General features: G+C 29.7%; 1 protein-coding gene across 1 annotated transcript in view; it reads right to left on the reverse strand.

Moving 5' to 3' along the window:
* Positions 1 to 19013, reverse strand: part of Drl-2 (Derailed 2) — a 93813-nt gene extending 74800 nt beyond the window's left edge. Inside the window, exon 1 of the mRNA XM_035078924.1 lies at positions 18537 to 19013. Coding sequence (XP_034934815.1) covers positions 18537 to 18735 — 199 coding nt within the window. The 5' untranslated portion in view covers positions 18736 to 19013. The remainder of the gene's footprint in view (positions 1 to 18536) is intronic.
* Between the last annotated feature and the right edge of the window lie 7387 nt (positions 19014 to 26400).

Here is a 26400-nt window from a genome sequence, read left to right on the forward strand (position 1 = left end):
GAATTTATTGGTGAAAAAAATGTGACTTTCCAGATTTCCAACTGTAATGTGAATATATATGTTAGTGAAAAAGCGAAGAAAAATAAATAAACTGTTTTTAAAACAAAAAATGAATTTATTTTATAAATTTGGATTTTTTTTTGTTGCAGGGGACTTTGCTCCCCGCACCCCCCATTACGCCGCCGACTCCCCCCCCTCCTTGCTCCTACTTTTTTGCCGCATTTGTGGCTAAAAATAGTATGTGTAACTCGTGCGCAATCAGCTATTTACCGCCCTTGTCACACAATGTACTATTTTATCACAGGTGCGTGGTAACTACTGGGTTACCGCACGTATTTCCATACGGTTACGCTACGATTGCCCACGGTAGGCCTGTGACCCAGAAAACCCCGGATTTTTAAAATAACCCATGGGTACCTAAAGATTACTCACAATGGCTTAGGAATAACTTACAGTAGTTCAGTTTACCGACAAATTCAAAATACTTGGTTAGAAAATCCCATTCCTTTGCCCATTTTTTTCATTACAACTTAGTGTTTTTGAAGAAACTGAAATGTGTTTATTGTAGCAATAATTGTTTTAATAAAAATGAATATAACAAATATACTGAATATATAAATATATATATTGTACGTAACAATGCAGAAGTTGTTGAATATCTCCTAAAAAATGATACTTCTCGAAATGGGAAAGATTTTGATAGAAATATCCCGCTTCATCTAACGATGGATAGAGAACATCAATGTAACTTATCGTTGAAATGTATAAAAACTCTTGTAAATTATACCTTAATAACCAAATGAGCGTCAGTTTCCCAAAAGACTAACAAAAGAATACGTTTGGAGTCATTCCTCAGGTTTACGTAATTCTGCTATGTTTTCTAAAAACAATCTTGCATATGATTCTCGTTGAAATCTGACATGAACTGTACTCATTAAAATTAAACAGTGAAAACAATCAAATACACTGCAAAATCAGTATATATTTTTTTGATTTTACAGTGTAAATTGAACCACTTATTAAATCAGTTGTATTATATTTACCGATTGTTCAGCACATTTCAATATTTGCGCTGTTTCATTTTTAGATCGTAAGATGCAGATGAGATTCCAAATTCTTATCTAAATTTTACAGCAGGCTAACGTTGGTCTAATGCCTGCATGCTTACTTCAGATTCCAACGATAATCTTACGTACAACTGCTCCTAAGAAACAAAGTAGACATACGTAAAACTAATGTTAGTAAAGTACGTAGGCACTAGTTACTTGGAATGTTTTATAAAAAATTGCCACACATAAACTTTGTATATACTATAGTGTGTCACTCTTCCACAGTTTATTTATTTATTTATTACACTTAACTTTGAAGAAACTAAGTGTCTGTTAGATGATACTGTAACGAATACAATTTCCCTAAGGCGAATCTTCAAGAAAATTCCCGTCCCAATTTAAAATTACCAAATTTTGGACCAGGATTCTGTGGCGGATATGTGACGAAGTAATTTCTTTAAACGTAAATCAAAATCCAAGTCCAACTTTATTATATAAACAATTTACAACATATATTTATTCTATTCGGGATTTCCAATTGTCAAAAAACATACAAAAAAAACTTTATCTTAAAGTACCTTTATATGACTACAATCGATTCTTAGTTACCGATGGAACTATAATACCACTACTATACTCGAGAGAGAGAGTTGATATCATGAAAACCCACCCAAAACATGTGCCTCCAAGCCTATCAACTCCGCGGATGAGCTACAACTCCTTCACGGACTAAATCGTGAGCTTCAACTCTCGATTGCTGGCTGGAAGACTACAACCCTCCGCGGTTATCCCTAGTGGCTAGAACCACCAGTTCCTACTTTCGGATAGCTTCCGCTCTCCAGGAAACTAAAAGGCTACAACTTTTCAGCCAGAGCTATTACATGAGATGTAATCGATTAGATTTGCGAATTACTTCTATTTGTAAATAGACATGATTTCGTAGTTCTCCAATCATTTAATAGCAACAATGTAAAAGTTTGGTTCGCATCGAATGTTGACTCTGAATTACCAAATTTTATTATCATATTTCAAAGTTATCGATAAGTTTAATAATTTTATATATCTAGTGAGTTATCGATAATTTAAATGCATTTTACATTCAAACTATATAGTATTGTCTTTTGTGCCCATCAGCTGAGGTCGCTGACAATCAATGTGATGTAGCTGGTCGTTATTGGAATTGTATATACGATCGAATGAAGACAGGCATCTAAATCATATTCTAAATGTTAAATTTTTTTACGAAAAGTATAATAACACGCATTATTGAATTAAATTTCAAAAACATGATGTAATAAATAAATAGCAATTAAATATAATAATGTGTATTTGATGTTTTATCCAAAACTCCAAGTGGTTATTTGTTCTTTTATTTGTAACCTAACAAACGTGTACGTTAGTAGACGTCTTCACAAGGTGGTTCCCCAACTCGTTAACGGGCACCATCGTGTTGCTTTGGCACTGTATAACTAGAATTGCTGCCGACACCTGCGATTGTCTGTGGGATTGAGGCGAGAGAGGAAAACGTTTTCAACCCTCTAGCAACGTCCAACTCAACACTTTTCTTGTTACTCGAAATTTCTCTCTATTCATTGCTGCATATGATTACACGATCGTTAAATAAAAGAGTTGAAATTTCTTTATCTCTATGACTACAATTTTTTGTTCAAGCATAGAAGGTTCATTACAGCATTTTTTATGTCTGGAGAAGGAAATAAAAGATCTAAATAGTAACAAGCTAGTACAAGCTTTTGATGTTGGAGTAAAGATGGTTAATTTTTCAACTTTATTTTTTATCAATTCAAATAAAAAAGAATAAATGATTTAAATTTATTGTTGGAGATAAAAATATTGTAAATTAAGATTTAAATGCATTTCAAAAACTTTTTTCAATGAACTTTAATTCTCTAAGATGTTTGCACTGACAGTTTACGAGGTAATAATAACTCTGGTAGAAAGAAGAGAAAAAAATACAATGATTCTCACTCGGTGGTTTTCACCACCAATTGTTTATTCTCGTGTTCTCACCCTCTTAGTTTTACAACAAGTGAAGAGAAGATGTAGGAAGAAGAGAACACCGAGCAATAGTCTGAGAAGCTCGTAGTATCAACAAAAGAGGGGATGGGAAATGCGAAAGTAATTGAATTAGCCAAGAATGGTCGAGGTATCAAGTGAGAAAAGTACCAAGAAATGTCCTATTGTGTTTTCTAACTTAAAGAGAGGGGGAATGGATTTAATGTAAAAAGTAGAAAAGATAGTTGAGCGATTAATAGGGTGATTATACATAGACTCTATTTATCTTTCCTACCAGAGTTAAATTTAAATTCTCTGCACGATAGTTGATAAAAAATTTTTTCGAATATCAAACCACATTACATACTGATGTTCCAACATCCTTGAAAAGAAGACGAGTAAAGAAAATTATGAGTTCATAAATAATTTCCATTTGGCTACGAATTTTAATTTAATGATTGATTATCCAATTCACTTCAAGCCCAAATATCTGAATTGAGGAAATAAATTTTCATGACTAGTTTTTTTTTTATTCTATGAAAAATAAAATGAGCACCGCCAATATTTGAAATCAAGCTTTCGAAGGTAATACGATTAACATAGACCGTGTGAATATCTATATTTTTTCTTTTATCACTGAACTCAGGGACTCAACATAAACCTTCGAGTATATTTATAATCTTTATTTAGAACTGAAACATGTCAGAGAGCAATAATTTGTTTGAAAAATCTTAGAAAGATAGATGTTTATACTCTTCGGTTAGCTGGCTGGGAAAGATGAGCTTACGAATCGCAATTTTTATATATATTTAGAAGTAATTTTATTAGTTTTCTTAAAAAGCTTTCGAAGGTATATGAGAGACGAAAAAAGGCAACGAAAAAGAAGAATCTGAGAAGAGATACGCAAGAGGTTGAGAAATGCTCTTTCACTGAGAGTAAAATGCGAATGAAATGAAATTAACGCCTTGAATGTCGTAGAAGACGAGTAGGTCTTCAAGGTATATTTTCATACTGTGAAAGCTTATATGAAAGCACACACCTTCCAAAACGGATATTTGATACGCCGATTCTGTTTTAACACAGTCTAAATTACTTGGTAAACAGATTCCAAATGATGTTGCCTCGATGTTATTTTAATTTACGAACAGGGAATAAATTTATTAGAATAATGGTAGAAAAATATTTTTAAACGAAAATTGATGCTGTACCAGAAAAAGAAATAATCGTATTTGTTCATTATTATTTTTTAATTTTATTTTGTTGATAAAATTTTTTTAATTGAAAAAATATGTTTTACCACATGATATTGCTTTTTTTAAAAAATTTAATTAAGTTTAAAATCTGTGAAAAAATGTTTTCTAAATCCAATTATCAAATGTGATGAGTTTTTTTAATAAAATTGTTTGCAATAAGTGCTGTATAAGTTTGATAATAAGATGATTAACTGGGGAAGAACAAAAATTCTATCTATTAATTTAAGTTCAATTATAAGGTTGTTCGATCATGACTAATAGTATAGTATAGGGAAAACCTATGTTAAAATTTAATTTAAAGATAAATGACAATATTTAATATTAAATAAAATTCGACAATTAGAATTGATTAAATACAAAATTATGAAACTTTTGATCGTTTTGTTTACAAAAAATCTGAATTTATTTGTGCCATTGGATTTAGTGTTTAAACTAACTTTTAACTGAACTTTATACATTTATTATTGGTAAACTAAACGGTGAAATTTATTGATAAAGCGAACTTGATTTCTTTGAATTATTACCTTTCACTTTTGAAATTTTTATAGATTAATCTTTCAATTCCCTTAATGACCAGACAACCATAAGCTAGAAGAAAATAAATTAATTTATTAACGAAATGACGATCACAAAAATATTAAAAATAGTATTTGAAAAAAATATACATCTATTTTTATAATAAACAAATTGCAAGAATAAAATCCAATAACTTCCTAACTGAGAAAAAAAGAGCAAATCATTTTTGAAAATGTGTTTTTTGTCAATGCACAACTTCATTATTCATTCCTCTAAGCTATGAAAAAAAACTCAAATTGTTTTAAATAAGTCTAACTGAATCAAAACAATTATTTATTCATCCGTTAGCTCTGAAATGTAAAGCTGGCACTTTAACTTGTAAAAAGGTCGATTACCTTAGTGCTTATCCTCAAGCGATTTGTCGCAGAATGAGCTACGATCGTTAATCGCTTGGAGTGGAATCCAAGTGTCCATCAGTCTTCTGGGCGATAGGCTTGTACTTTCGTTATCTCTTCTATTCTACTTTCCCAGTCACTTATTCCACGCTGTTACTTAAAGTCTTGAGATAGCAGTACCTACTTTACTTTGCTTTACTTACAGTCACTCTCTTGATGAGGCGATTTTAGCGATAGGTAAATTCGATTACTTATTACTCTCGATCGCATCTTTTTTCCCTCACTTTTAACAGGTACTTTTATTCTATTTTCAATATCGCTGTAAAATTTGCTGACTTGATTGGAAATTTAAGAGCATCAAGAATCAATGTCGCTAGAGTAAAGGCAGTAAAAAATATAAAAAATTTCCCTCTTTAGGGATAATGCATTCGTTAAAAAATTGTTCTCGATAAATTTGTAATGAAAAATGTGTCAAACTCTGATAAAATTGAATTTTCAATCTTTTTTAACTTTGTAAGCTCGAAAATTGGTCAGTTTATTTACTAATTGTTAAACAAAATATATTTGTTTTATATCAAATTTTATATATTCCTCAGTCGTTCGTCCAAATAACGGCGTTTCTTAATTAGGAATTCGTCGCCAATCACGATACGCGCTCCGTCGCATTGACGATTACTCGCAACCAGGAATTTTTTTATTGAAACCCAACGCTCGTGCGACTACATTTTTACCTCACCCCCAACTAAACTTTGCCGTATAACAGTGGAAAAAACGATGAGGATGATGATCATAAAAGCTTCGCTTCTTGGAGATGTGCACTCTACTTAATATTTGTCATTGTATTTTCTATGCATCAAATTTAAAAAAATAATTATCTTCGATTCGACACATGAGATACCGTTAATACCTATTATCAATTATTTTTTAAATATTCTATTCTTTTTGCAAGGAAAATTATATGATTTACAATAATTTAATTTTTTGTACAGATGCAGAAAATTTTGCATGTTTCGATTGGAAAAATGAATTTTCCACCTGAGTAGGCACATGGGGGATTAGGAATAATTGCTTAATTACTCGGAAAGTGCAATAAGTGATTCTAATCAGATGTATTATTTTTGCCAAGTAACATAACATAATTAAATTCGTAAAGTTTAATTCCAAGTTACTGCAATGTCTTTTTGAAATGAGTTTGTAATAAATATGTTATCAGGAATATTTTCCATATAAATTTATAATTAATTTCTAATAATCATACAAATATTTTGTTTTATTATTTAATTTCACTACTTTCCCCACGTCAGTAACAACTTGCCTGAATAACGTAAGTTATAACGTGCCACTATATTTACAAAATATCATATATATACAAGTATTTGTCATCAATGTAACCTTAACTATCATTCTAATTAATATCTGAATAGATCTTTTCTTATTTAAAAATGCTTTATCATGAAAGTATTTAATATTTTGATTTTCTCATGAAAAAAACTAAGAAATGTTACAACTAGTCCCTTGTTCACCTAAAGTCCAGTAAGGGTGCAACTTAATTAGCGAATCTAAATTCTCATTTTGAACCAAGGTTTATTTTATGTAAAATTACACGGGAATTCTAAAAAAACTATTCGCAGGCAAACAGAAATGTTCACGTCATTGAGTTTTTTTGTTATAAAAAATTTTTCGCACTAGAACCTACACATTTTCATTAATAACTTTTCAGTTATGCAGAAATCGACGATACCTTATAGGACATTTTTGTTCTTTACCGTCTAACAAAGATTTCTGTTACCTGACTTTTCTTATTTTCCGCTTATTTTTTGAGATATTCGATCTCAAAAAATGAAAAAGAGCGTGTTTACTATTTTACAGTTATTATATCAACTTGTCGGTATAACAGAATTCTTTCCAATTGATCTCAAAACGATTTCTTAGTATAAGATCGAAAAAATCTGCAAAAAATTTCGAATAAAAGTCTATAATTGACAATAAATAATGTAAGACATAGGAAAAAAAGGGAAACGATTGAATTTTTCGATAATATGCTAAGAAATCGTTTTGATTTTAGATTTTTTATTACCCCTATTTTTGTTTGCACGCTTACTGGACTACTATGCTGATAATATTTTCAAACATCTACATCATTTACTTTTTGAAACGGTCAAGAGTTGAACTTATACAACTCAAATCTGAGTTTGCATCAACTTCGGGTGATCTATCATCACTTCGACGAGCCAGTAAACTCTCTTAAGCCAATTATTACTGATTAATTTCTCACGTGGCACAGGCAGCTCATTTTACAGTGGTAATCCAGACTCATTAATCCAGTCAAAATTTATGTGGTTTTGACCAGTAGTCTTCTCTAGTAGACTGCTCAATAGAGACAGCAAGTTGTCTCCTAGCTACAAATGAGGTAGCAAGTTTGCTCTGTTAACTCAGCGTGAACATGTAAAGTCAATTCAAACTTATTATCTTTGTCAGAATAACCCAAAAACCAGACTACTTGTGATCATATCGATCAGCTTCATCGATTGTGGCATTCATTTTCCTATAACTCGATTAACTCGAGCGGATTACTTACTCGTCAACACACAAATACATCCTCTTACTTATTGATAAAACGGTCATTTGTGTGTGACGAAGATAAAATAATTAGCTCTTGAGAACTTTGTGTCCAACAATCGTGTGAATTATTGTGTATGCAGTAATAAAAACACAACACAGTACAACTTTTTTTTATGAATTACTCAATGAAGATAATTGTATTGAAGATTCTTTATGATTTTAAAATATTCTTATTATAATACGGTTAATATAATTTGTTACGCCGCGACTACCTCACATCATTTTTGTATTGGAATTATGCTGAGGGTGATGTCCTTACGCCTGTGTCTCGAGACTCAGAGCAGCTATTCCAATTCTTTTTCTCAAGCGCAGTAACACCTTCACGATGCACTACTTTTGTATTTGATAATTCATTCATATTTTTTTTTTTAGTCCGTAGAAAGGAAGCCTTGATCGAAGTAGAAACAAAAACTATTAGAATCAGTAGAAGGATGAGAAATAGAATATAATCAATAAGATAATAGTATTTAATTATAAATAATTGTTCACCTATAATATCAGTGTAAACCAGTTAAGTGTAACTAAGTTTGAGTGAATTAATAAATTTGTGATTTCTTAAAATAAAATCTGTGTTTACAAATTAATTAAAATCCTGAAAACTATCCACGGCATAACAAATTATAATTATGGCTAATTTGTAAGTTAATTTAATTATTTAACCAACTTCATTCATTCAACAAAATCATATGCTTGAGGACCTACATAAAAAAATAGACAATTTATCTCATGTTTTTGTCTCACAATTCGTACAAATCCCACAGTCCTTATATCAACATTAACAGAAAATAAAGATCTCTAAGTAAACATAAAAATACGCCATTTTAATTTTCTTAATTTCATTCTTTGACTCTATATTGTAAAGTAATTTTTATTTTGAATTGTAATATCTCGATCTATAAAACATAAAATGGATGAGTTGATGATGATGTCATTGTATTACTGTCATAATGATATCGGCAATATCTCAAATTGAAAATGTAGAAAATGATTGTTCTTCCAACCATTATCGCTGTTTAATAATATAAACAATTTGATTAAATTGAGCAGCTTAAGTGATTACTTCATTTCCAAAATATTTTGCAAAAATGGTAAATTCTTCATAACAATAAGTAGATATGAGAAACAAGTAAAGTTAAATGATACAATATTTGTAGTAATAACAAATTCGATGAAAAGTTTCAATAATAAAATTAAATGCAGGGCTCAAGTTTTCATTATCAGTAACGATAAAGTTTCTATTCAAATAAGTTTCTGAATGATGTTTCGACTTTTCCGAGTACCATGAACGATGACACACAGAACACGGATGAGGAAAATGTATATACATTAGGGAAAAAGGAGTAATAAAATCAACGAGGAAATGGTTGAAGAGAGAATGAGAGAAAAAGAGACTCGCTGGTAGTTTGTACCGTTACGGGACAAGAAACTCTCAAATGTGATTTGCATTAAACAGATATTATGCAGACGTTCTCGTGGTAGCTGTGGCATTGCTCGAATTATCACCGTAGCTGTGCACATCGTTACACCTGTAATTCTCGAGTATTTGCATCCCCAAGTGAGGCAAACCGACAGTATAATCCATATCCTATTTTCTGTTATTCAGCTTCAACGATTTTACCTTGTACACATGTAATAAAAAATAAAATACATTTGGTTTTTCTGTTGTTTTCTTTTATTATAATGAAAATTTTTTTTTTAAAACTTGTCACTTGATTATTAATTTCATTGCTTCATTATAGTGAGTGGTTTTATATTTTTAATAAATACATAAGTTATTGCATTCTTGTAATTTTCTAAAGAATTTCTCTAGACTTAATAGAATGTAGTCTTTCACATTATATGGAGGAAAAACTTTACCTTTATTTAGTAAGAAGAAAACAAGGGTAACCCTTAGAAGGAGAAAATGGGTATAAAACGTCCTTTTGGCTTCTTGATTCAAATCAATTGAGTTTCGTATTGGGATAATTTAATTTATGAAATCTTATGTATACGGTTATTTATATTGATTAGATTGAATCAATTTGTAACAATCTTCAAAGAACAACTAAGTAAGAATGAATCGATATTTTAATTAAATACGCTATATTCTCATTTCATTTGATATTGGGCTTTTTCGTTAACACATTTTCACTCTCACATCGTTTTACATTTAGTTTAAGAATTAATAGATATTGATAAGAATTTAGGTACTTGAAATTACTGAGAAAAAAAATATACTTATCAATTTAATAAATTAGGAAAACATTTGAGTGATTGTTAAATTTAGTTTAATTCAGACAATAACGTGCATTAAATTTGGTTTCGGTAGCACTTTGTCCGATAATAATGACATCATTGCGTACGAATTTGCAGAACATCGATTTCTTTGTTTACATTTGTCTGTTATTATATGTTTCTAGATTTGCTTGGTCAAAAATTTAGAAATATTCAGCAGTTGAAAAATTAAAGCGAATATGATCACACAATATCAATTTCTGACTATTTGTACCAGTGAATAACTTATCGATGTTAGAAATTAATTTATGTCATTATAGTCCAGTTAAAATAGGAGGCTTTGCTCCATTTGTGGGCAAAAAAATGCATGTCACATGTGAAAAAGGCAAATAAATAATATTCTATATTGTTATTTACAAAAAAATAGAAAATTAATCACTAAAACTAAAAAAAAACTTCTCCCATAAGAAATGCATTGCTTTCATTTTGACCTTCCCACTACTTTACCCTCAAACCTCTTCAACATCAAATATTTGCCAAATACGAACTATTTAAGATAGTATACATTTTTGAAGCTTTCAAAGCTATGTGAAGATATGTTTTCCGCGCCCAACATATGTATTTATTTTCGTTCAACATAAAAAAAGTACAACATACTAAAATTTCAAGGAAGGACATAGGGAACCTAAACTAAACAATTACACGCAGAGAAATGTATAGTAAAAATTACTCGAAATTTTATGGTAATTTGGTGACAGCGCAGAGTGAAGGTCAAAATTACTATACACACTGTAAAAATTACTGTGCACATTGTTAAAATTATTGAACTGCACAGTAATTTTTGGGATAAAATTGGAGTAAAAATAACTATGCAGTCTGTTAATTTATTAATGTGCACAGTAATTTTTACAATGTATATAGTAATTTTGACCTTCACTCTGCGCTGTCACTAAATTACCATAAAATTTCGAGTAATGTTTACTATACATTTCTCTGCATGTACCAATATTTATAAAGGAATAGTAAAAAAAAGTTACTAATGTAAATAAGTATTTATTATTCAGTTTAAAAATAATTAATGTTAAAAGCTGTTTTCTATGAGACAATGTTAATTCAAGGATGAATATCTGAAATACTATTGACAAAGTTTTTATGGCATCATATTTAAAAAAAAAATTATCGCTTCTTTATTATTCTTTGTACTGAGAAAATTTGTGATGATTGATTAAACATATTAATTGTTGAAGTAAAAATGACAGTATTAATATCAGATTGAATAAAGCATCGAAGGAGGGACATAAGATCTACTGATATACTTTTTATGATATTTGACATAGCACTCAATTAGACTAGCTAAAGGATATCTTGTATATTCAGGTCTAAATGAAGCTTTCATTTGTTAATTTTTTTTAAACTCACATACCTATATTTTTGATCCCTTCATTATTCATAGTTACATCAAAAGAACTCATGTATGTATTGATTAAATCATCTTCATTAAAATGTTTTACAGTGTGTATGACAATTTTACTCAAATCAATATAAGTAAAAATAACAAATGACAAAATTATTTCTATTTATACAATAAGTAAGTTTCTGTACATTAATTGTTGTTTTTGAGGTTAAGTATATTTTTTGGCAAAAATTTACCTCATTTTTCTAGTTTCGAGATGATAAGACGAAGGAGCCTGATTCTTATGGAACCAAGAATGTGAGAAGTAGAATCTTATTGTCAAAATGATATAAGAATTAAAGTGCTAATACTCACGAGTGTGCAATTATTTAAACAATCGAAAAAAAATTAATTTAAAAAAGCAAAAAATATATTTAAATTTTTTGACCCCATATATAAATTTATAGGTGAAAATAAGTTGCTCTCCATAAATACATGAGGGAATTGTAAAACATAGTGTCAAAAATGTATTAAAGCATTGAACAGAACTCAACAGCCCCATTCATCATTCAGGTTCCAAGAGAATTTTCTATGAAAAAAAAATTTCAACCCAATCGCTAGAAATTTGAACGGATGAGACTGCTGAAAGCACCTGAATTTATCATGAACACAATTATTCATGTAGTGTAACATTGTATTTTATCTTTCCAATTAAACAACAAATTCCCTTGGAGTGGATGTAAGCTGCCTATATGATGAAACATGTCAGCGTCAGACTCACTACTCGTTTCGTATATCAATTTCCCCCGGCAAACGAGAGTAGTTAGTGCAATCGTTGCGTCTGCTGTCGAATCGCTTTCACGAAGCGTTCAAGCGATCGATAATTGATATGCCATGATGGGCACTAACGCGAATCAACTCCCCTACAACCTGCTCGACGATTTGTACGAACAAATATTTCCTACTCATCTGCAGCTTGGAACTACTTATTAATTTGTAAAATAAATCATGAAATACGTTATGTTTCGAAATCGCGTTAAAACTTTTCGGCAGTGAGGAAAAAGTAAAAATGAAGGAAAAAGTCAAGAAGTAATGAAATACAACAACAACAAGCATCTCGACCTTCTCTCGACTTCGCAAAGTTTCCGGGGGAAAAGAAAAGCTTACGATGGAGACATTTATTATTTACCCCCATTTTACTGGGTTCCAAAGCCGAATGAATAATTAACGAGCTTTTGAATACTCTGCTTACACTATAACTCTTAGCTTTTGCTCCTTCGTAATACCTTAAAGAAGTATATAAAAAATAAAGAAATATAAAAAACAATGAAATGTTATCATTTCTTGAAGCATTTCATCTTCTTCAAGATTTCCGTCAAGAAAAATTTAAATAAGTGCAAAATTATTATGAGCATGTAATAAAAGTTGAATTAAGCTGAATGTAAAATTGAAATAAATTTTTCTGAGTAATTGAAAAATTAACTCTCTTAATGAGATCTGCTTTAATTTTTCATCCAACTGTCACTCAAATTTTTTGTTAGGTGTTGAATAAAAGAGAATATTCATTATTATAATTAAAAAAGGAATTTTATTTAAAATTTGTGCTTTAAACTAGCATGAGAGAACATCAATTTTCAGACAAACACAGGTTGGAGGTGGCGAGTTAGCCAAATTGCAGTAGTCCGTCGACTAGGGAGATCCGGTCGAGTGATAACGTAAACCAGCGTGGTTTATGGCCTCCTGGACATTTGTCCAAGCCTCGTGCCTATCTACTATCCCGCTTGCCTATCTATATGTATGTTCTGTACTCTACATATTCAGTTGGTTGTCTGCTTCACCATTGAGTTATGTTCCATGACTTTCCTACATAATCCATGATAATAAATTGATCACCATATTCGTCACTGAATTGTCATAAAGACCATTGTAACGTTCATATAATTCATCACAGTTTTATGATATTATTTAAATGCAAATATTTAGACAAAGCAAAACCTGACAAATCAAAAAAATCTCTACCTAAAATTCAGAGAGAAAAATTTCATGTAGTTGACTTTAATTAGTTTATTTTTCACTAGACATTTATTTTTCTGAAAACTGATAAAGCTCTGGGGAATTTTAAGGGTTCATTATAGCTTTAGTCACTTTTTATCTGTCGACAACTCATTCCAAGCTCCACCGTAGTAGATCAGAGTTTTGCTTTTGAACCCTGTAACACAGTCCAGACAGAGTAAATAGTGTCATGTGGATCCAATGATCCCCAGAAGCAAATGAAAAAGCAATTCAGTTCTGTTCCCAAAGTGCCAACACTCAATGGGAATGAGTTTCGCACTGTATGAAAGAAATAAATTACACAAACGTCAATTTACACGTAACTACAACATACTTAAATGACTACTAATTAATTTTTTCTCCTTTTATTATTATTATATTTTTTTATGTTTAACATCATTTATCAACCAGTTCCTTGACATTTGCGCTTCTTAATGCTAGCTTTAACGCAGAGTTCTATTATCTAATAATTATTGTATCATTAACGAATTATTCGATCTCTCATCATAGTTATAGTGATATTATAATCATCATTATTGTTGATAAAATTTTCAAAACATTTTTTCACGTACGATTTTTTCTTCTACTATAATTACGACATAACAATATATAAATTATTAATTATTAAATGTTTTTTATCAGTAATATTGATGTATTTATTGACTTTCGAAGAATGCCACGATAAAAATATTTTAGAACTCCGATTATTATAATTTTTATTAATTTATTCAATATTAGCACCATTGTAAACTATTTGTTTTTTGGTTCATAAAGTTCATTTCAGTAAAATAAATATTGCAATAAATAAAGAAAGCTTGAGAAAAAGTCAAATATTTTTCTATTTTATTTAATGCAGTAAAATGTATTTTATGACTTTATAATGCAAATTGAAAATAACGTTGTGTCATTATGTTGAAGCAGGAAAAAGTCTGCAGCCAGTCACAGTTTCTTTTCTGAATCTGAATACTTTCAATTAATCTTTTGAAAAGAAGCAATTTTTTCTCGAGAGTCATTTTCAACGACATCTTGTACTACCGATATTATTTACATTGCAGCACATTGCAGGAGCTTCTGACTTTTTTTTCACTCTCGGTTGCTGAGTTACGTGGTTCCGTTCTATGTCGGCGAGACTCACGATCCATGAAGAAAGAACTTTCCATGGAAGTAAAGTCATTCTGCTAGTGCAATCTAAGTTAAGTGACTTCCGAGAGACTTTGAGATCTGAAACTCGGTCTTTGTGATTTCGACCTGGACTTTAGTAACAAGACGCGCGTTTTTCAGAATGAACCCTTAAAAATTAAACTAGGGGCTACGTGGATGGTTGACAAAGTAGTCACCTTGATGTCAAATACATCTTAGGATATAATTTTTCGTTTTCCATTTGTTATTTGAGATTTTACCATGACTGTGCCATATATTTCACAGTATCATTCTTGGTTAAAATTCATAAACATTATTAGGGTAAAAGCATTACTCAAAATTTATATGAATTAGAATGAGACACATAAATTGCATTAGATATAAAATTCCAGAAATGTGGGGAATTCTGTAAATTGTTTATTGAAGTTAAATATTGTCCATAAAACCACAAATTAGCTTCATACTTTCGAAATCTTCAAACAACATTGTCCCTTCCAATTAAATTTTATTTGTTATTGTTGGGAAATTACTCTACATATGAAATAAATTTGTATTAAAAAAACTGTTGCATTTTTCGAATGAATTACATTTTAGTTGAAAATTTAAAAAATATTATACTGTATATTAATCTTTATATTTTTATAATTCAAACAATTGGTACATCATCCAAATAGTACTCATCTTTTGGTCTGTTTATTCTACCCTACACTATTATTTTAAATAAAAGAATTATATAATAAGTATCTGAATAAAATATTCAGATGGCTGCTTTTTTTTTAAAAACTTTTCCTGCTATCATATATAACTGAGTTACAAACTACTGCATTGAAAAAAACTCATTTCCGATTCAGAAGAATGATAACTTCTGAACAATAATCGTACATCAATTGCTAAAAAAAAACTTCTGTGCAAAAAGGAATCGAAATGGTTAGATTTATATAGTTGAGTTCTTTATTGTCACAAAAAAAACTCAGCCATTGGATGTTAAATGGGACATTAACACATGATAGGAAATTTTTTAGATCCTTTACAACGTGCCAAAAATATTTTATTTACATAATAATGATTTTAAGTTTATAAAAAAAGCTCATAACATTGCCCATATAATTAAATTGAGTATTTGAAACTTTTAACAATGACAAAAATTTAAAAAAAGTAAAGAGCTACTACAAGTTACTAGAATGTTTTTTTTTCAGTAATATTGTTAACTCAATTTATGATTTAAGTTTCACGAAATCTCTATAAAACTTAATTAACAAAGGTAAAATGAACGTATAGTACTAAAAAACTAATCAGAAATGATCAAAATAGTGAACTTTAGCAAATAAAAGCTCATTATAAGAATTTTCCCGGAGATGACAATGAAGAAATATTATCAGACCGTGCAATCTCTGTCGAGTGACACTTTGAACGAGCTACAACGATTTGGAGAGACGAAAAAAGTACTAGAACTAAAAAAAATGGTCATATTCTCCAGTTCTTTTCCTTCAGGGATTGACGATGGTCGCGCGTGTGAGAGACACGATACGGTTGAAGTTGAAGAAAACTTTTCTCTCTCGTTTCAAATTTCATCTCATCCCCTGAACTTCTCTTTGTTCCATCCAATCCGGAAATTGAGTGGCTTTCTACTCTTTAATAGGTTCGATGAAACCTCCTAAAGCAAAGCATCGCCCATGTACGAAAGTACTCTAAAAATAAAACAGTCCAAATCATTGCAAAATAGGGTGTATATACTGATTCATTTTATATTAAGAGAATGTGGTTGGTTGGTGGTATATGGACCAAGGTTGGCGTGCTAGTCATCATCTCTAGGGCAGTTAAAATGTGACTAATAAATAGTTGTTAGTATTGGCCCCAAAGCAGTGTTTTACTAATTATCTGATAAGACTAATATTGGTCTTATTATTTAATATAAATATAAGATAAAATAATGTTTCAAAAAGTTCAAGCTGAGACCAAACAACAATAGTTAATAGCTCTTTTTCTCATTTTAAGTATCATTCGATTTAAATTTAAATATAAAAGATAAATCTGCGAGCAATATAAGTTGACTGAAGTTTAATCAGCTAAAGATGACGTAGAAAAAACTACTCATTTTAGCCATTTCTGCAGATATTCTCAGACTCGTATGAGAACGAGTGTTTCTTATAGTTCAAATGATACATTCGTAACTTGGTTTTTGGAATATCGTCTAAAAATATACTCGAGTAAGGTATCTTTTTCATAAAACGAAATATTTCATTAATGTGATGGATAAAATTCGCGAGTGATATATTTACGGTCGTTTATAAGACACAACCACTAAGATGAGCTTGAGGAGGGTGTGTCAGACCACATACAATTTCAATAACGTTATTTTGTTTTCATTTAATGAATAGCTCTCTCAACGCTGAAGTCTCCGCCCTATGTGCTCATATTTACTGTAGCGAGCTATGATTCATGGTCTCATAAAGTAATAGACACGTTTCGTCCGACTACTCTTATGTATACTCTACTTGGATTGCTCTATTCTACTTTCCTTCCGGCAGCAAACTACCAGCTTAAAGTCGTTTATAATCATTTCAGCATTAACTTGTAATCAATGAAATTTAATACCTCTCATGCTAAAATAAATTCATCTGCTCTTAAATCCACTGCAATGAAAAGAGTTGAAAAAAATAAAAGCTTCCGATTACATTTTTTCCATCACTAAAAAAAATGTCATTTAGTGAAAATATATTATGGTATGAAAAAGAGATAAAATTAAAATAAACTTTGGTAAATGAGATTTTTTATCAGTAGTAAAACTTGATTTCAATTAAAATTTTATTATGAGAAACCTGACAAAACAACAAAAAAAGTTTTTTAATTAAAATGAATTATTTAAATAAAAAATAGGAAATTTGATTATGAAATCTATCTCGGCGGAAATAAAACGTAACTCGAGATAAAATAATTGTGTGATGAATAAAAAAAATTCTGAAGCGTGGCGGAAACAGAAACTGATGCACATTTACTCGCAATATTGAAAATAAAGTTTTCGCGCGCGTAGATACCAAAGTGTTATTGGAAATGGAACGTGAAATCGTTTTACTTTTTTCAACATCACATATTCGCTCATCATTTCTAATGGATTTCATCGTAATATAAAAGAAAATTTATAAGAAGAGTGAGAGCTGTTGAATTACAATTGCGAAAGCTTTAAAAAAAAGAATAATCTTCAAGTTCTTCATTCTTTGTGGAGAAATAAAGAAATAATACTATGATTCAACAAAGAAAGAAAAAATCTAATTCATTTATTAACATCAAAGAATGAGTATTTCGCATTCGTTTGAATACTATTGCCATTTTTTCCTCAATTTATTATATTTTTATGTAAAAGTTTACTGTCTTTTTTTTATCAAGGTAACGCGATGTGAATTGACCTTTTGGATGGACAAATTGATAAAGTAAACGAGTTGATGAACAAACAAAAATTCTGTAGTTAAACGAGCCCAGGGATTGCCTAGGGATAAATTCATTATCGTTATTTTCCAGTGATAAAATTGTAAAATCAATCTTCTGACTGTGAATATAATGATATAATTAATAAAAAAGAATAATTGGATTTGACGATTTATTTGAATTATTTCCAATAAAATAAGATTTATTCAATTTTGCAATTATCTACTATTATTATTACACGACAAATCGTTAAATATATTTATGGACCATTAAATTTATTGTTATTTTCATTGGAAAAAATTCTTGAGTCATTGCCAAAAGTTTTTTCTAAAAAAAAGGAACGTCTATGATACTTTCCCTCTTTTAAATTCTAAATTATGTATGTATGGCTGCGTAGTGGTAAACTTTGAATGAGGTTTAAAAAACTTTATACTATGGGGAATGGATAGATGGAGAGAAAACTTACCCATCAGCTTCATTACTTGTGACTGACTGATGAATATGTTTAGGTAGCCGTCACAGTACCCAATAAGAACAAGAAAAAGTAAACTGCAGAGATGAAGAAATTTCACGGGTATCCGGCACTGCATTTTGTCACATCGTTCTTTGATCCAATAAAGGATCGAACTATCGCCACATTTTATATTTATGTGCCATGAGGGCATCGGTTTCTATATGAGAAATAAAATATCGAATGACAAAATAAAGTGTCTATATTTAGTCCACACTGATTCATTTTTTTCGGGATCTTCCCATTTCCAATTTTAACATCGCACTGTCATATCTTTATCCACATGGAAGACAAAAAAAACTTTAATTGAATATTATTTTTGAAAATTGAATTACTTTTATTCAAGTGAAAAAGGAGTTAAATAAAAATCACGTGGAACTCGGAGTACGGTTGAATAGATCGAGGGTTGATACTAAAATGTGTCGTCGACGACGTGAGTGTCGGGACGCAACTAAAACGTCGCCCAGCGTGTGCGGTTTTAGACGAAAGCATTTTGGCGCAGGCGTCGCAATATATCGTCTAACTACCCTCCTTTTCTCTCCTTCACTCGTCTCGTGAGTCTCTTGAGGCTGGTTCGCTCGAGGGATGAACGGATAAATGACGAATTTCCGGAAATCGTGCGTACGTGACTTCCCTCTTCGTATACTCGAGTCCAAGTCACACAAGTCTCAGGTTTGTCATGACTGCAAGACCTTATCAGTCTGAATCCACGGTGATTTATAAGGTTTCCTTGCAGTCTATTTCATTTGTCGTAATTTTAAAGTAACTGCCAGGACCATTAAAATAATGAAATTTCATAAACAAGTATTAGTAAGCTTATTCTACCTTTGTTGGTTTTATTTATTCTATGTATTTATCATGATTTTTTACTCAACTTCTTAAACAATGGAATTGAAAAATATATTTATAAGACAATAAAAACAATAAATAAGGTATTATTTTTTTCACATAAATTTACATTTTCCGGAGTGAATAATTTAATTTTAAAAACTATTTGAAACAAGTATTTTTGCATTTTTTTTTAGTCTAATAAATACTGGAAAATTTTTTTGTTAATTAAATTATGAGAAAAAATAAAGTGCGGAAATTTTATTTCGACACGTTGAAAGTGAATTCTCTCAACAATGCAATCGTCAGGGATGGAAACGCACAGTTGCATTTTTTTCCGTATGAACGTCCACGTGGCGTGCGCGTAAAAGGTTGCGGTCGAGTGTGAACCAGCTGGCAACAAGAGGCGCAATCAAAAACCATCCCAGATAAAAGAGAAATAGAGAATGAAAAAGAAAAAGAGAGGGCACAAAAATGCTAGCGTGCGTCGTATTAATTTATCGAACGATTCTGGATTTTCAATTGTGCGAGCAATGCCCGTAAGCCCGATAAGCACAACGACACCACTGCTACGGTTTGCGAGAGTCAGAATTTAATTAAAATAGACGCGATGCCCTGTTAGATTTCCTTTCTCTTTCCCCACTCCTGCCGCAACCCCTTTAGCTTCATTTCTCCCTCATGACGATGAAACCGTGGACAGTTCGACACCGGAACTTGCACGGTTTTATCCTCACAGGACAAAACTTTAATCCTAATTAAAGTGATATCAATTAACTTTATCAAATCCTAACTTTACCACCAGCTCAACAATTGGAAAATAATTGTTTCTCATTTTTCTTCTCTTTGAGAACAATGACAAAATTTTCGTTATCTCTAAAAGAAAAACTTGCAAGATTTTTTTTAAGATGAAGATAATAATGAGGTTGTGTAATATTACACTTTTCACCAATTAGTTTGATGTGATCAGGTGAATAAATATTGAATTTATTTAGTTAAAATTCCAAAGTCACAGAGAATTTGCATAAATTTTATCGCTCGATGAACTTTGTAAAGTTTGTAATTTTCACTTGGATGATTTTATACCGAGTCTATAACTGGTTTATATTGTATAATACTTTTTATGTCGGAAAATTTTTTTTTCATTCTTGGGATTATATTTTTTGTGTAGATAATTTTTTTAAGACGAATTTATACAGTTAACAAATATTTTTACTGAGAAAAGCATATATTTCAAGTAGCATTCTGATAAAAAAACCTCACTCAATAATTGAATTGATTATTGTTTAATTCTATTTGATTAGTAATGAAAATAGTACAGTCAAACTCCTCTAATTTTTACACCATTGGCCAATTTTTCTAATAATAAAAATTATGGGACTAAAAAAAAGAGGAATTCGACTGCGTACTAAAATGTGTGTAGAAATTAATAATTATTCAAGTTTCAAATATTTTCAGACAATCCTTAGTATTTTATTTTTAGTACAATATTAATGCCAAATTAAGAATAATATTAATAACATATAAAAAATGCATTATTTAATTAATCATCATCAGTAGATTATTTAGAAGTTATTTATAACTGAAAAATTATGAGTATTAGAAGAAGTTCTCAGTGAGGATCAAAAATCTCCAAATAAATAGATTGTCATGGTATCTAAAAGAATTTAACATTATAAAATATATATATATATATATATATATACATATATATTTAATCATTTGAGTGAATTGAATTATTTATTAACATTTTCTTATGTGCTACGTCAAATTAAATTTATCATTGTTACATCCAATGAAAATCTTACTCATATTTCATAAGTCTTATCTACAAACGAATGTTTCCCTATTAATCTTATGGAATTTATTGACTGTTATATCTGGACTAGAACTAATTTTGAATCAAACTTTTACAATAAATTACTTTTCCCGGAAAATTAGTCTAATAACAAGTCATTGTTATCACTATTTCTTTTTTCTTAGTTTTACGGAAATATACGTTTTACAATTAACCGATAAATTTTTGTAGTTATGCAACATTGGAGTAAAATCATAAATCATAGCTAAATGATTTTTTGATGTTATTTTCCTCATGCCTCTGTGAAAAAGTCACTTCTCTATTGAAGACTTATTGAACTTTCAGCACGGATGGACTAATAGACTATATCAAATTTAAATATTTTTCACGACTAATTAGTAATTATTTAAGAATATTGTATATAATAACATAAAAACTAATTGTTAAAGTATTGTATAAATGTCACTCATTTTAACTATAAATTTTATCGTTTTATTTTAAAACATTAAATTTGTTTTAATATGACGTCACATATTTGATTAACATTTGTCTCAATTTGAAAACGTTTGAAGTGTTTTAAAATCGAGACAATGTTAATCAAATGGGTGACATCATATTAAAACACATTTAACGTTTTAAAATAAAACACTCAAATTTACAGTGTTTACACAAATAAAAGTTCAGTCCACACTGCAAATCCAAGTTGTAGACACTTTTAAAACGCTAAGCCTCTTCAATGTTAAATGCCGTAAACGAACTATAGATCTTTCACACGCTATGAAACGTGTAAAAAGTGTCTGCAAATCATGCATAGTTTGTTAATGGGCATTTTACATTGAATACACTTTACGCGTGTTATTTTAACACGTTTGTGAAATCCTGGGATTTGCACTGCAGTGAAAAGACTAATCAATGACAGCTAATTAATAAATAATTTTATACAGTTGTATATTCTTCTAACTACTGTATTTAATCTAGAAAAAAATTAATTCCAAGCGAAATTCTACCAAAAATTTACTAATTTTATTTATAGTTTTACCGAGTCTCCTTTTACTTTTGTAAAAGGCAATGCACTATTTATATCAAATTTGAGTAATGAGTTTTAACTAAAAGATCAATGAACTAAATGAGCCAAAAAAGTATTGAACAATTTGTTTTATAGAATATCAATTATTGAATAAAATTTGTTAGATTATTACAAAAATTTTATTTATAAAAATTCTGTGTTATATTTTCGCTAAGTACAAAGTATTGATGCAAAAATGTTCAAATGGTTGATTCCCTTTACAACCGGAAAATTGCTTTCATGAAAGCTATACAATAAAAAATTTGTAGGAAAATTTACATCATTTCTATCGCTCAATAGACTACGTAAAGTTGATAAATTTTATAAAGTTAAAAATATTATTTCTCACATCTAAGAAGTTTCTTTCTTCAAGAAGCTTATTTTTCGATTGAATTTTATTTTATGTATAAATGTATGAAGATATATGTATATGTATCATATTCGTGACCATACGTAGGAGTTTATATTCGTTTTTCTCCCTATATATTGTAGAATTACTAGTAGGGTATCGACTTCTTGAGATCGATACAAAAAGGACGACCACACGGCATTCATATCGATCAGAGTTAGCGCGTCGGACAGTCGGTTGGAACCCTCTACGTTTCATTAATTATTTAAACTTTTCTCATTACTCGATCGCCATCGATTCAAACGAGAAAAGAACCAGAGCTGTATACTTTTAAGGTGTAAGTAACTCTGAAATTGAAAAAGGATTCTTGCTCTTCCATGACGATGAGAGAACTCGAGAGGATGAGGAAAACAAGAAGAAAGGAAGTACAAGAAGACTAGACAAATTAAATTGACGATTGACAACTGTGCTTAATTCTCCAAGCGTAAAAGAAACCTTTTTTTTTATTTTCTTACTTACTTTTAAGACAATTAACACGAGTTTCATCAGTTTCATTCGTTCTAAAAATCAAGCCTAATTAATGAGTGTAACATCTAACGATATTTTTTTAATTGATCTTTTTGATGAAGCAGATCGATCGAAAATGGATAAATACACTTCGTTAAAATGCAAAAGAATGTGTATTTAAAAGAAACATTTGGCCCTTTCTCGGAAAATAAAGATTTTTTTTTTAAATTTGCATAAAAAATTAAGTACTTTGTATTTATTTTTTTTTCTTATTATCGTCATCAATTATATTCATAATAAAAAATCTAAAATTTTCGATAATAACAATTAATTAAGTTTACAACTCTCATTTTATATCATATCAACTACTTAACGGAAAGCGAAAAAATTTGAAGAACAATAAATTGACAATATTGAGAAGATAATCTGAGCAGGTTGTAAGACTATGTCAGGAAAATCAGAAGCCTGCTATCAGATATGTAGCTACTTGAAACATAAGATCCTGACCAAACTATCCTATCAGGGTAAGGTAGAATTAGAAAGTTGTTAAATGTTCTCAAGTATAAAATTCGTTATTTAAAAAAATTATTTGTACTGAGGTAAGATCTAAAAAAGTTTAAGGAATGATAATAAAAAGCCTTATGTGGTTTTTGATTGAGATATTTTATTACATACTGCAACATAGCATGCCCTGTCAAACGTGATATGGTCTTAATGATAATCCAACATGCTTTCACATTTTTTTGTTCGAAAAATTTCAAAATTACATAATATTTATTCAATGGAATTCAATCATTCTTGATCACAAATTGTACAAAAATCGTCAAGAAATTTTTTAATTTTCTTAGCTATGATTATTAAGTCATTTAAAAAATTAGAATCAGAGAAATGCAAAAATAGTCTTAATTCATTAGTGTTGTCGCACGAAACAATTAAGTGGTTTTCGTTGACAAACATGGGAATGCAAGGTGGGAATTCGAGCAGCGATGCGAAACTAACAAGGTCCTCGAGACATGACAAGGCACATACCAATCAACTGCATCATTAAGTTCCATGATTAATATCGATTCAAAATCAAGCACGCATCATGTATTCTCGCACGATGATGCAGCTGATTGCGCTTGCGTGCCAATAACACTCGAGAACATTTATGAAACTCACGATAATTAGCCGCAGAATTCGCTGATGACCACCTGGAATCTCCTACACAATCACTCTTCTCGTGGTTTGCCTATGTGGTTATTTGCCCTATTGTAATTTCCTGCTTGTTAATTTTTAATTATTAATTATTACACTCATGATATAACACTCAAATGTGATATAATTATTGTTTGTATATTTATTACGTAATCATAGTTGCAGAATTTCTGTAGGATTTTAAATTGATGCAAACATAGATAGCTTTGTTTTCATGTGACTGTTTCAAAAGTTGTATTGTTATCATTTCCCCGATAATTGTTGGATAAATGAGAGTTACTAGGTTCTCAAAAAATCCTGTAATATTATGACAGTACTAGTTGTATTGAAGATATTTTTTATAATTAAATGTTAAAGGGAAACAATAGACCCAGCCTTTAATTTTTAAAACAAAAATTAGTGACCCATGTAAAAAAATTTTTTTCAGTAGCATGCCAGCAAAATTTCAAATTATTTTTCCACCGATGAACGAAATAGAGCTTAAATAAAGCTTTTTTACAAATTCAAGCCCGAGTAATTCTGAAAAAAATTTCAACAGGAAATTTTTTAGATTTTACACTCGTTCAGTTATTATTAATTAGATAAAAAACATACAATCAATGAAACACCCGTATAAAAAAATTTCGTTCCTCAAACGTTTCCCGATATTACCCTCGTGGGGCTATGAAAAATCTTTAAAAAACGAAATTTTTTTTTTTCATTTTTTCTCTCTAATCCAAATGTTCTCTAAACGCACTTTACTTGTAAAAAAATTATATATAATAAAATTTTTCTGCATATTAATTTAACTAAATGTTTTTTGATAATTGAAAATTTTACAATAAGTTATGTTATTAGAATAAAAAAAATAATTATTAACAACAACAAACGAAGCAAAAAGTTTAAATTTTAGTTATTTTGTTCAAAGTTTTTAATTGAAAATTTTTTTTTCGGTTTACTTTTGATAGTTTTTTTTATTTTCGTTTTCTTTTCTTCTTTTATTTTACTATGTATATTTTTTTGCAAATAAATAAAGTTTAATAAACGTTTGAAATAGATTGGAAAAATTCAAAAAAAAAAGAATGTTCCCCAAAGATTCCCCAAAAGTTTCCCATAGTCCCACGACAGGAACGTTCAGGAAACGAAATTTTTTTATACAGGCAGTTGTTATACAAAAATTAAATTGAATTATTATTGGAAATATTGATTTATCATTTATGATATTAGTACTCCATCAATATTTATCTACTAGTTTTTATACTCAATCATTTTTCTTTAACTTTTCTATTATAAACAGGAAGAATTTTTATCCTAATCGTACGTAAAAGAATAGCAAACTCATATTTTGAAACATAGGAGCAAAAGTATTTTTCTTCTGAAGTAAATGTTAAGTTTTTGTCATTAATTATATCATTTCGTGGACTCATAAATAATCAGTTTTTCACAAGTACAAAAAAATTTTTTTCATGTATCATTGTTGTGTGTCAGTCGATTTAATCATTCAATTATGGTAGATGTTTATTCATTAACATACTTCCCCTTCATGTTTTGTACAAGGATTACACGTATCCACTCATTAGTGTAGGATTCCCTAGCTAATAAATTATTATTCACTAAAAGATGCACAAATCATTTAATCATTCAAATTAATGCACATTTTCTATCTAGTGCTTTTTCTTACAGAAAAGCAATAATTGATAATGTATGACAATCAAACTTGTTAATTACTACTTTAATTAGAAGGGAGAATGTCTAGATCTATTGTCAAGTTGTTAGTCGTAATGATCAATTTGTTAGTCTATTTATCCTATTCTCAACCCTCACGAAGTAGGACTTCGTCTAATAATGCAGCAAAAATCTAATTATTTATATATTTCAAAAACTTTGTGTGTTCAGATGGACATGATTTTCAATCCAAATGAGTTTTTAATTGAACATCTTATTATCAATGATCAGTTGTAAATTTTCAGAATCAAAAAAAGCAAGAATAGTTTTTCAAGGACTTTATTTATCAAATTTATTTTACTGGGCAACAAGGTAAATAAAGTTTTCTTGTACCTGGCCGATTTTTGAAGAATGGTAAGTGTCGGAAATTGAT

The sequence above is a fragment of the Chelonus insularis genome, unplaced genomic scaffold (assembly GCF_013357705.1).
Source record: "Chelonus insularis isolate UGA/USDA-ARS -01 unplaced genomic scaffold, ASM1335770v1 contig_17_pilon, whole genome shotgun sequence".
Taxonomy (NCBI): Eukaryota; Metazoa; Arthropoda; class Insecta; order Hymenoptera; family Braconidae; genus Chelonus; species Chelonus insularis.